Source organism: Oreochromis niloticus, linkage group LG3 (genome assembly GCF_001858045.2).
Source record: "Oreochromis niloticus isolate F11D_XX linkage group LG3, O_niloticus_UMD_NMBU, whole genome shotgun sequence".
Taxonomy (NCBI): domain Eukaryota; kingdom Metazoa; phylum Chordata; class Actinopteri; order Cichliformes; family Cichlidae; genus Oreochromis; species Oreochromis niloticus.
Genome location: NC_031967.2, coordinates 20,542,614 through 20,555,068, shown reverse-complemented (window position 1 = coordinate 20,555,068; position 12,455 = coordinate 20,542,614). Strand labels below are relative to the sequence as shown.

The window sequence follows — 12,455 nt, the reverse complement described above, 5'->3', positions numbered from 1 at the left end:
TTTCTTTATTGACAGAGATATATTAATATTTACAGCATACAGAGAATGTGCATTTCACTTTCTCTGTAGTCCAGCTTATTTTTACCACAGTGATGCTACTTTTAAACTGTTTTCACTCTTTGTCATACCTGTAAATTTTCTTCAGCTGGGACAGGAAAGATGGCAAATGAAAAATAAAAACATTTATTCATCATTCTTTGCAAGCTACATGTTTACTGTGCAAGCCAAAGTAATCTATTACAGGCACTATTAGCATGACAACACATTACAATGATATCAAAGTGCCACTGCACTAAGAACCAATTATTACTCTGGACCAAAGCCAAGTGGATAATAAAGCTGTATTTTACTCTAATTACTTCCTTCAATATTAAACTTGTCACTTGGACATTTCTGATTAAACTGAACAAAGCATGAAAAAGTATTCATACCTGTTGAACTTCTACACATTTTGTCACCTTTTCTTAATTGAGATTTTCTGTGATAGACCAATACAATGAAGCACATAATTGTGAACTGGTATGAAAATGATAAATGATTTTTAAAATTTTAGCCTAATAAAATCTGCATTTGTTTTCAGCCATCTGTACTCTGATATCGCTAAATAAAATCCAGTGCATTCAATTACCTTTAGAAGTCACCTATTAAGATAATAAAGTTCATCTGTGTGTCATCATAAATACACCTGCTCTGTGAAGGCCTCAGTGGATTGTTAGAGAACATTAGTGAACAAACAGCATCATGAAGACCAAGGAACTCAGCAGACAGGTCAGGGATAAAGTTGTAGATAAGTTTAAAGCAGGGTTAGGTAATAAAAAATATCCCAAGCTTTGAACATCTCAAGGAGCATTGTTTAATCCATCATCCAAAAATGGAAAAAGCATTCTACAACGGCAAACTTACCAAGACATGGCCGTCCACCTAAACCGACAGACTGAGTAAGGAGAGCACCGGTCAGAGAAGCTTCCACGAGGCCCATGGTCACTCTGGAAGAGCTGCAGAAATCCACGGCTCAGGTGGGACCCTATACGGAAATCTGGCCTATATGGAAGAGTAGCAAGAAGAAAATATAAAAAGTCCTGTTTGCAATTTGCCAGGAGCCATGTAGGGGACACAGCAAACATGTGGAAGAAGGTGCTCTGGTCAGACGAGACCAAAGTTAGACTTTTTGGCCTAAATGCAAAAAGCTACATATGGCATCATCATCCTGAACACACCATCCCCACTTTGAAGCATGGTGGTGGTAGCATTATGCTGTGGGGATGCTTTTCTTCAGCTGGGACAGGAAAGATGGGTGGAGCTAAATACAGGGAAACCCTAGACAAAAACCAGGCGGAGGCTGCAAAGGACTTGAGATTGGGAAGGAGACTCACCTTCTAGCAAGACAATTACCTAAACATACAGCAAGAGCTGCAATGGAATGGTTTAGATCAGGGGTGGCCAACTCCTTGCTTTAAGAGCCAGTGTCTTGCAGGTTTTTGATCAAACACAGCAACACACTGATTTAAACGGCTAAATTACTTTATCAACATGTCTTGAAGTTCTCCAGAGGCCTGGTAATGAATAATCATTTGATTCAGGTGTGTTGACCCAGCGTGATATCTAAAACCTGCAGGACACCGGCCCTTGAGGCCTGGAGTTGCCAACTCCTGGTTTGGATTGAAGAATATTCTTGTGTTAGAATGGCCCAGTCAAAGTCCAGACCTAAATCCCATTGAGCATCTGTGGCAGGACTTGAAACTTGCTCTTCACAGATGCTTTCCATCCAGTCTGGCTGAGCTTGAGCCGTTTTGCAACAAAGAGTTGGCAAACATTTCAGTCTGTAGATGTGCAAAGCTGGTAAAGACAAACCCCCGAAAGACTTGCAGCTGTAAATGCAACGAAAGGTGGCTCTACAAAGTATTGACACAGGAGGGCTGAAAATAAATGCACGCCACACTTTTCAGATTTTTATTTGCTTAAAATCTTGAAAATCATGCATCATTTTCATACCATTTCACAGTTATGCACCATTTGTGTTGGTCTATCACAGAACATCCCAATAAAAAAACATTTTCTGGTTGTAAGGTGACAAAATGTGTGAAAGTTCAAAGTGTATGAATACTTTTTCAAGTCACTGTCAGTCAGTTTCATTTAGTCGAGTAACAGCATCACCGTACAAAACACGTCATTGTTTCAAGTATCCCAGGTGAGGTGTTAATGATTTTTGAGTAATACAGAAGAAGAAGATAGAGAAGTAATAATAATGGATTGCATTTATGTAGCTTTTCGAGACCCTCTTTACAATTCCACTACTGGTGGAGGCAAGCTACAGCTGCCCTGGGGCAGACTGATAGACCGAGACTGTCAGAACCAGGGCTCGAACCAGCAACCTTCTGATTGCAAGACGAACTCCAAACTCTTGAGCTATGATCACCCGCCTGAAGTCTTTCAGCTTCACATATTGCACAAAGAAATCTTTACAACACAGAACAAATTACAAATAATAAGTTATGTGTATGTCAGAGGCCAGATGTTTGCATGAAAGTAAAACCAGATGATTTCCTCCTCCACACAGGTACAGAGTCTGACAGCACCTTCTAAACAAAGCCTATAAGGTACAGTTAATGTTTCAAGATTCAAACACACGAAACAGAACTTCACTTTACATCAAGGGGAGACAATGCTTTTATAATAAACTTTATTGTTCTCCAACAGGAAGCCACAGGTGGGACAGGCATGAGGGGCAGCCAGTGACCCCTCACACGCGTCCTTATGCTGATATCCAGGCAGGTTCTCAGTGTTTGTAGCTGCTGATTTATGCAGCAAGCATTTCCAGTCCTGTGAGGTCAGAGCTGGATTCTTCCATTCATTTAAACACTGCAGCAGATTATAGAAACTCTTCTTTTCTCAGCTCACAACAGAAGATCTCTCCACTGCATTACATATTCCATGTGTATGGGGTATGACCACCTCTTGGTCGTAGTGTGTAGATACTTGTTTAAGATACTCGGCTAGCCCGGCCACACCCCACAGCTTGCATATAAACGAGCTGTGCAAACGTGACCTTGGTGATAGTTTGATCTCAACTTGTTTGTGTGTGTGATTGACCGGTGGTACCTACTTGTGTGACTATGTGTGTGTTAAGCTGCTTTTATTTCTTTTTAGATGTTTGTCCAATGCTGCCCCTCTGTACCTCTCTGAGGTTCTTCATCCATACATACCTTCCCGGTCCATCAGGTCGGCAGACCAGCTCCTCCTGAGTGTGCCCAGGACTAATCGTAAGCTCAGAGGGGATCGGGCGTTTGCTGTGGCAGCACCAAAATTGTGGAATGAGTTGCCTTTACATGTTAGACAGGCACCTTCCTTATCTGTTTTTAAATCACGTCTTAAAACATATTTATTTACTTGGCTTTTAGCACAGCAGGACTTGTTGATGTCTCTTAATATGTTTTCTTATTAATTATATTATTTTTAATTTTAAGATATTTTATATGTAATTTAAACTGTTTCCTCTGTTTTATATTTGTAGCACTTTGGTCAACATTGTTGGATGTAAAGTGCGTTATAAGTAAAGATGCTATGCTATAGTGGCAGTGGGAGAGCTGTCCGTTTGTGGGAGCTTGATTCGGCAGCCTCCCTAGCTCTGCCCCTCACTTCAGTGGCCAGGCTGTAGCTGCAGGCTGTAGCTGCAGGCTGTGTTCCCCTGGCGTCTCCTGTTCAGTTACCGTCTCTGAGAATCACTCTCCTCTCCAATCAAATCACTTTTCTTCTGTTTATCTGCTGAATTGCTCTTTGGTGGTTATGACTCATTGCTATTGTGAAAACTGTGAAGTTGTTGCTGTTCTTGGGAGACATTTCTTTCTTGTTCTGGTATCAAACTGCCTCATGTTTGCTGAACTTAACCGTCTTTCTCTTCACCTGTCAAACTGTTGCTCATGTTTCCAGATCAGCTTTTGTTCTCAGAAAACATTTCAGTCCTTTTTGTTTTGTTGATTTGCCAAATGTTTGCTCAGTTGTTGAGAATCACTTGCTTTCTGTTCTGTTGCCAAACTGCTTGTCAGTTTCATATAGACAATAATTTGCTCTTGTTCAGTTGTCAAGTTGTTGCTCAGTTGCTTTGAGTCAAAGTTCATCTCAGTTGACAGGTTGCTTTGTAATTTTAAATAAAATAATTTCTCCTCTGTTGAGTTGTCAAGCTGTCTTTTAGAATAACTTAAAATGTTATTGTTTGGCTTTTTTCAGTATTTTATTTGTTCCTGAGTAAATCGGTTTGGCTGAGATTAAAGTTTTCACACAGCTGAATAAACGACAAACAGAAAACTGATTAAACACAAGTGTGAGATGGTAGAATTTACTCCAGTGTCCTGTTATATTGTAGATAGCAAGGAGCAGACGGATGAGTTTATTAAACTCCACCTGTAAGGAAGAGGACTCCCTTACTACATTTATTTGTATTATATTCTCTGTATAGCACTTTAGAGCACACTTTTCACTTTATTAAAAGCACCTTATCAAGCACTTTATTTAGCATTGCACTTTAAGCATGGATTTGCACAGTAAAACATTTGCACACAAGAAGTTTAAATATTTATTGATTATTTATTGGGAATTTTAAAATCAGTTGGTAGCCTTGATTCAGATCCTGCACAGCTGCTCCTCATCAAGGAATGTGGTGGTTGTCTGTTAGGAGAGAAGACTGGTGATTGAGATGATGATTAAGGTTTACCAGTAAGGAAAACTAATGCAAATGTGTGTGTGAAATCTAGGAATAAAAGTGGTGCAAATAAGTGTTGTTAAGATAATGATTACTCACCTTTCTTGCCTGTGTCCTCTTCAGGGTGTTTGGGCAAATGTTTCCCCGGGGGTCCAGACACCATTTAAAGGTTCCGGGAGAGACCATTGGTAAAGAGAGTGTGGTGAATCTTTTTGTGCTTGGGTTTCTGGGTTTTTATAATATTGGGTTGGTGTAAAATTAAAGTGTGAAATATTTATTAATATAAAAATGTGAAATGTATTTATTTATTCTAATTGATATATTGTATACTGTGGTGGAAGGTTGGGATTTAAGAATTTACCTAAGAGTGGAATAATGGTTTGGTCTGTGACAGCTGAGCATATTTAAGGCTGCTGGTTGTCATTAGAGGAGGATATATTGTGCTGTGAAGAAGCTCGGAGTTAATTGTTGTAAGGAGAGCTGTATGGCAAATAAATACTTTTGTTCCACTGCACTTGCCTTCGTCCAACTCACTGTGTTTCCAGCCGCTAAGGGCTGCCCTATTACACCACCATCTGCAAATTTCATTAGAAGTTTAATAAACTATCATCTAAAAAAAAATAATAATCGGTGACAAGTCAACTATCAAAATAATCGTCTGTGACAGCCCTAATAACAACTATGCATTTTCCCCTATACAGTATTATACTATTATACTAAACAACAGTAAACTGGTCTGTTTCCTGACATCATCTGATGTTTTTGTAAAATCTTTGGTTGTGTTGTTCTGTTTTGCTGCCTGTGCTCTCTGTAAAATTATTAAGAGACAGTTTTGGTAATGAGCTGGATTAGATCCTAGAAACGTGTGACTGCAACACTTTAAATATGTGTTATAACAAACTCCACTCTTTACTGTTTTATCTAGTATGTGGAAAAACAAGAATAGTTTTTCACTCATTACAACATTTATTTACTGCTTGACTTTGTTTTTGTTTAAATTCTCTTGCCTAATAAATTATATAAATACAGTTTTTTGTCAGTAAAACTGTGAGAAATAAAATCCTTGTTGTTTGAAAGACATTTTTGTTCTTTGGTGTTGGTTTTGTTTTTCACGCCTCTAAGCAAACTTAAAGGCAGCATCCTGCAGTAACCATAGCAATCTTTTTTAAATCGATCTTACGTTTTTTTTTTTTTTTTTTACAAAGATGTGATTTTGGTTTTTTTTATTTTGTTTTTAAACTTTCTTACTTAAAAATAATTTCTCTGTCAAATATATTTATTTAGCCTACTTTTGTTTCTGGCCTGAGTAAAAAGAAAGTAAAGTCATAGAGAAGAAGGTTAAAAAAAGTAATAATCAAATATATGTTAACAAATCATTTAATCATATGTTGAGTTTTGACTGTTTGCACCAGTTAAGCCCCTGAAATAATCCTCGTCTTAAATCTTGAAGATTTTAGGTTTAATAATTTAGAAATAATCTTATTGCTGATGCAGCAGACGTCAGTGCACTTAAAAGATTTCCTCTGGATCACATTTGTCTCCTTACAGGATTAAAAACATGAAAAATAATCCGTGATTGTTTGTATGAGTGAGCGTATATCATTTAAGACTGTCATTAATGCTTAGAAATATATAATCAGTTGTATGCTGATAAAAATCATATCCTTATTAGGTCTGATAAGATTCTGTGTGCACTTGTGTACCATGAGATGAGAGGAAGCAGCCTTGACGTTATAATTTCTGTTATAGCTTTAGAAACTGTCTTGTTCGTTATCTCAAAGTGCCAGAGTTCACACCTTTAAATGTGCATTTGAGACATGACCTATTACAAGTTCTTGTTTTTATAGTTTAGTAAGATGCTTACTTCTGCTTTTCTGCATACAGTTTAAGTCCATTGAATGGTTGTATGTCTATGTATGGTATAGCTGGAAACACACACACACACACACACACACACACACACACACACACAGAATATAGACACTGATGTTGTTCAGATACGTCTGCTTAAGAATGTCACATGTATTTGTAATTGCATATTCATGAATGATTGCTTGCTGACAATAAAAAGGTCTGTAGTGAAGGAATCAGTCGAAGTTGGTTGAGTTCAGGTGAAGGAATCTTTTCCTCAACTTTGACTGACTTCCCTCACGAGCCTTGTTTTGTCGTGCAGTTAGTGGGTTTGTGCATAGATAAACCCAACCATATAATTTCTGCATTATGCAATATACAGGTGACAACACTGATATCACAAACATGCTGTTGTTGTAATTTAAATATGTTGGTCTGAAACAGGTCTCTGTTGTAAATGAGACATTGAGTATCAGTTACTGTACTGCAGGCGACGGCAGTTCAGCACTAAAGGGCCACTTTTTTCTCATAAATTTGCCACTTTAATGTCAAAACATTTTCCCTTCTTCTTTTCCTCATAGAAATGATGAATAAAAACACTTACTGGAATAACCGACACACAGATATTTCCACACTAAACCAGTATTATTATTACTTATATGGTTTGCCATGCTAAAAGTGTTTGTAACCCACAAACCTGCCTAAAAGCATTTGTCCACATGGTGTCAGCGTCTCTAAACAGAGTTGAGATACGTGAAAATGTCTGAGGCCACAAGTTTGAACTTCTGGTCTCTGCTGGAAAATAAGGAAATAATCACAAAGTCACTGAATCTTTTTCTGTTGCTGTGAAAGTTTAAATGGTTTCTTTTCAGTCCTTCAGGCTCAGAGCTGATTCGTGAGGAGCCAAACTGACTGTAATGCTGATTGGTCCAAAATGATTACATACTTATTAAACTAACTAACTAACTTAAAAAATATAATAATACTGAGACAAAGAGGCCTATTACACCTGCTGCATGGCCTTTTATTACCCAAGCACGTCCCATTAACACTCCCACAATTCCCAGCACTGCTGAACCTCTGAGGGACCTCAGACACTACATTATGCTGTTGATTCTTTACTTTGTTGTTGTTTGTGTGTGTATACAAAGGCTTACAGGCTAATCTATAAACCTATACCTGCTACACTATACTATGTTGAGGTGGTGTGAGATCATCTGTAACTAACGTTCAGTCCCTGACTACAGATTATATGTTTCTCTACTACACCAGAAATAAGTGATGCAGACAGTGGGCATCAGAGAAAAAGAGATGGCCACCATCCTGCAGGGAAAGAACTGGAGAGAGAGAAAACAACACAATCAGGAAGAGCATCGAGGTGTGAAGGACATGTAGTGTTTGTTTCTTATAGAACGCACTCAAAGTGCTTTAGACAACTTGACCCATCTACACAATCACTTTTTTCCTTCTCTCTAACATTCACCACATTCATACTCCAATGGATGCATCTGACAGCAACGTGCGGTTAGTATCTTGCTCGAGGATATTTGGCATGCAGACTGGAGCAGACAGTGATCGACCATCGACCTTCCAATTAGTAGATGAACTGCTCTGCACCTCACAGATCATTTAGTTTCTTTTGTCAGTGATGGTGTAGGTGTGACATTGGGTGGCTGCTGTGGCACAGAGACCCTCAGAAACTGAGTTGGTAACTCATTTTCCTGAGAGGCCACATGAGAACCAAGAATTGTTGTAAAAGCCGCACAAATAAGCTGAACTCATTTCTGCTGAACCATGGTTACAGTAACTAAGATAAGTACAACAATCCAGCAAAGCCTACAGCTCAGATGCCACCTTAAGCATCGGATGAGGATGATGAGCAGCAGTTGCTTTGGCCAAAGGCAGGAACCCAGAATGGTGCACCACCCAGGTGGAGAGGACAGCAGGAGAGAGAGAGGAACAACAACAGCACTGACAGGAAATCAGAGAGGACTGGAGGAGCATGACATCAGTTTGTGTATTAAATTTATGATCAAACTGCAAACATAACAATACAGAACAATGCCGTCGCACACGGCGGTAGCTAACAGTGCCCACATGTGTATAAAGGGTTGTTGGTGGTTACTGTCTGTTCTGCCACAGGTTTATTTTTAATCTACTGAACGGCCTCATTTTCATCTCGGCCACATACAAAAGAGGAAATGCAGCCTGTGGTTTGAGCCAACAGTGTTTTTGTGTAGCAGTGTCTCATTTTAAGCCATCAGTATCCAGCAAACATAAGGTCCTAAAGCACACTGCACTTTATTGTCCTCTTCATACCTTGATGAGGACAATACTTTATAATATTAACATGTCAGTAAGATGTAAAAAGTTTAATGATTGAGACCATGAACATATGCAGAAAGTGTTTAAACTCTGTCCTGTAGATCAGACTGTGACAGGAAGGATCACTTCTCAAAAAGACGTGAATGATGGAAAATATTGTGTAAACATTGTTATTTGTATAACTGCAAGTTCACACAGAGCTGCAGTCTTATCTGCACCATCTCTGCACTGAAACAAACCTCAATGATCTTTTTTTGTTTCCTTCATCAGCCTGCAGACTTAAAATGAGGAAGAACAATTCATTATAGAAACTGTGCTTTAACTGCTACATTAACTATTTACACGTATTAAAGTAAAATAAAAACAAATACACATCTTTACTGTAACAGTGTCAGAGCTGACAGGTGGGGAGGTCCAGATTAGGAAGAAGAAATTAGAAAAAAGAAAGAGAAAGAAAGAGAGGGGAAAAGAAAAAAGAAGTAGTGTCATACAAAACAAACAGCACCTGAAAGAGAGCAGAAGGAAGACGTAGGCCTGAGGACAGGGCCCAGGGCTGTGATCACATGCACATAATATACAAGGACAAACAACCATCCACATCAACCCACTGCTCTAAAACACTTCAAAAACTCTGGTGTGAATGTGGTGCTGTCTTATTCTTGTCATCAAACCTCAGTAAGTGTAAAGAGGAACTGGAAGTTTGGTCCAGTTATAAGTGAACAGTTCAACATGTTGTTTGTTTCAATGCTTTGTGCATTTTCTCAGCATGCTTTTAAGATTTAACCGGTGGCGTCCACATATGTGGACATCACATTTTGGCTTGTCTAGACCATAATACTAAATTTTGCTCTACAAGGACCTGATATCCACTCACGAGGACATTTTACTGCCACTGTTCTATCGAATTTTCAAACGAATGTCCCCATATGTGGATATCAGGCCCTGTACAGCAAAATCAAGTAAAAAGTAATTCTTTGTTTTTACATTCATCAGGTCCCAATCAGCCCAAATAGCAACGAGAAATAAAAATGCTATGAAAGAGTTAAAGTTACTATGGCAACATGAGTAAAAATAAAGGTAAAAGTCTTTCAGGAATAATTATGATAAGATCCGTCTACAGTCATGTTGTAGGTAATACACCACAGTATCCTCTGATATATTAGTCCACACATCACTGAATCATTTGGACAGACAGATTAACGTCTGTGGAATCACACAGTGTTTAAGTCTCAGTCATTTATTTATTTATTTATGTTGACCAGTGTTGGTCAAATTACTTGAAAAAAGTAATCAGTTACTAATTACTGATTATTTCCCCCAAAAAGTAATCCTGTTACTTTACTGATTACTTATTTTCAAAAGTAATTAATTACTTAGTTACTTAGTTACTTGGTTACTTTTTAAAAACACAATTTACAACCTGAATAGGTGATAAAGCGATAGATCTTTCAGCCCAATTCTACTTTTTCTGCATAATTCATCATACAAAATGTAATCAAATGGAAAAGTCTCTTTTTAAAACTTGTTTTATTAGTTTTAATCTTTTAACTTTATGCATCAAGCAAAAATTAAATTATATGCAACATTCTCTGACTGGAAGAAATTTGTTTAACATTTAAACCTATTTTCTGCACATTCCAGCACATAAAATAAAATATTTTTTTGTGTTTACACTCACTCTTTCAAATAGATGCAAGTAAAACACAGCAGAAAATAAATAAAATCAAAGACTAGCGGTCCTGTTGCTCTATTTTCACCTGTAAAGCAGGACTGGGGTAGGCGGAGGTTTACCCTGGTGCAGGTGTGCCGCAGCGGTCAGTTGAAGACTCCGCGAGTTTCTCTGTGAATTTCACATTACGTCGTAGCGCACTCGGTGCTTGCTTGGAAGTTTAGGGGTTTTTTCGCTGTAAAAAGAAGTTTTCTTCCCACGCACAACGGACACTAATGTTTTTGTCACTTTTTATGGAATCAAACTCAAAATAAGGTCAGTACTTCCACGCTTTAAACGCTGCACGCTCATACTCTCTCCCGCACTCGATATATTATGATCTGCAGACAGCTGTTGTCACGAACGTCGCACTCGCTTACGTCACTGTCATGAGACGTTCTCGCAAAAAATCACGGTTTTAGTAACGCAGTAACGCAGCGTTCCTACGTGAAAGTAACGGTAATCTAATTACCGTTTTTGCAATAGTAATCCCTTACATTACTCGTTACTTGAAAAAAGTAATCAGATTACAGTAACGCGTTACAGCCCATCTCTGATGTTGACTGGAAAGTGTAAGTTGACACTTTTGTGATCTCAATAGAGATTTTGTGATGACCCACAGGTAAGTCTCTGTGTTCCTGTGATCAGTTATCTGTAACTCAGTTTTCTTCATTTGTTACCATTGAGGCCTGAAACTATCAGCTTCATAATAAAGGTCACCTTTGTTTGGTAATCTGAGTCCTGCTCTGGATGTGGGTCTGAACAGAATCAATTGATCTGTTTTGGTAACATGTGGTGCTCAACACAAACATCATTATTACAGTGTTTCAATCATTATTTCACATCATCAGTTTGTTTTATTTTATTGTGTTTACATGTAGTCAGAGGCTAAGGTCAGTGTGCATCTGCACATACATGTCAAAGCAAGACAAAGAACAGTCTGCAGAATAAATGAGTTCCTGCTTTACTTTGAAATGACAACAGATAATAAATATAACTTTGAATTTATCTATGAATTTAATTGTTACTTTAGTTGGTGAAACATAAAGGTCTTTAGTCCCACTTCAGCCACACACTGAGTCATTTCCTCTGTTTGGGTCTCCATCAAACTTAAAACCAGAATTTAGCCCCACGGTGGAAACTTTCACAGGTCTGAGGTCAAAGGAGCCTTTTCACTATATTACTGCATGAAGATGTTTAACAATCAAAAGGAGAGAAAAAGGATATTGCACCCCAAAAAATCCTGACATGAAGCAACACAACAGCTTTGCATTTTGTAGAGAAAGGAAACAACACAACAGAAAAAACAAGCTTCTATGTTTGCAGTGGACATGAAATATAAACATGTCAACCAACTGCTGCGGTCAAAGCTACAGGAGGCGTTTGAGTTTTGTGTGTAAGGGCAGGAAGCACAGAGAGACCAATCAGAATAAGAGCCTGTAGAAAAACTCTTGTCATGTCTATGTTAAACACAACTTCTCTTTATCTGCAAAGTAAAACTGTTTGATTATCTGTGGATCAGAGTGCAGCAGGCTGGATGTGACGATGGGGCACTCTTTGCTCTGCATGATGGGCTTTTTCTGTAAGTACACGTCTGACATTGTTTGAATGGCAGCGATTAATGAAAATGTTTCTGATCTGTGAGAATTACAGTGTGTCACTGCTTTAACCTGTTTACCTGAGAGCTGGAACAAAGCAGACTTGTGATTCTTTAAGTGTTTAAATGTTTGATACACTGCTGCTTTTTGCATCACTTATAGTTACACACTGTGTTACAACAGTTTGAGTTTTTATGTTTGAGCCTGTTTGACAAACAGAAGCACAGAAATTTGGTGATTACTGTTCATCTGGAAATGTATCTTTAAAAGTCTTCCT

General features: G+C 38.2%; 2 protein-coding genes and 2 long non-coding RNA genes across 5 annotated transcripts in view; 2 read left to right on the top strand and 2 right to left on the bottom strand.

Annotated features, from left to right (window-relative positions):
- The window catches only part of LOC109198185 (low affinity immunoglobulin gamma Fc region receptor II-b), a 997,390-nt gene that overhangs the window by 925,402 nt on the left and 59,533 nt on the right, over window positions 1–12,455 (top strand). The gene's annotated exons all lie outside the window — the stretch shown is intronic.
- LOC112846491 (uncharacterized) overlaps window positions 1–12,455 on the bottom strand; it is a 161,832-nt gene that overhangs the window by 147,451 nt on the left and 1,926 nt on the right. The window lies entirely within an intron of this gene.
- LOC112846484 (uncharacterized) lies at window positions 4,566–5,272 on the bottom strand. Its single transcript, XR_003219478.1, has 2 exons — window positions 4,796–5,272; window positions 4,566–4,662 (listed from the first exon to the last, which is right to left on the bottom strand). It is a non-coding gene; the product is annotated as an uncharacterized LOC112846484 (long non-coding RNA).
- The window catches only part of LOC109198109 (agglutinin-like protein 4), a 48,496-nt gene continuing 48,031 nt past the window's right edge, over window positions 11,991–12,455 (top strand). Inside the window, exon 1 of the mRNA XM_025906005.1 lies at window positions 11,991–12,162. Within this exon, the coding sequence (XP_025761790.1) occupies window positions 12,126–12,162 (37 nt within the window). The 5' untranslated portion in view covers window positions 11,991–12,125. The remainder of the gene's footprint in view (window positions 12,163–12,455) is intronic.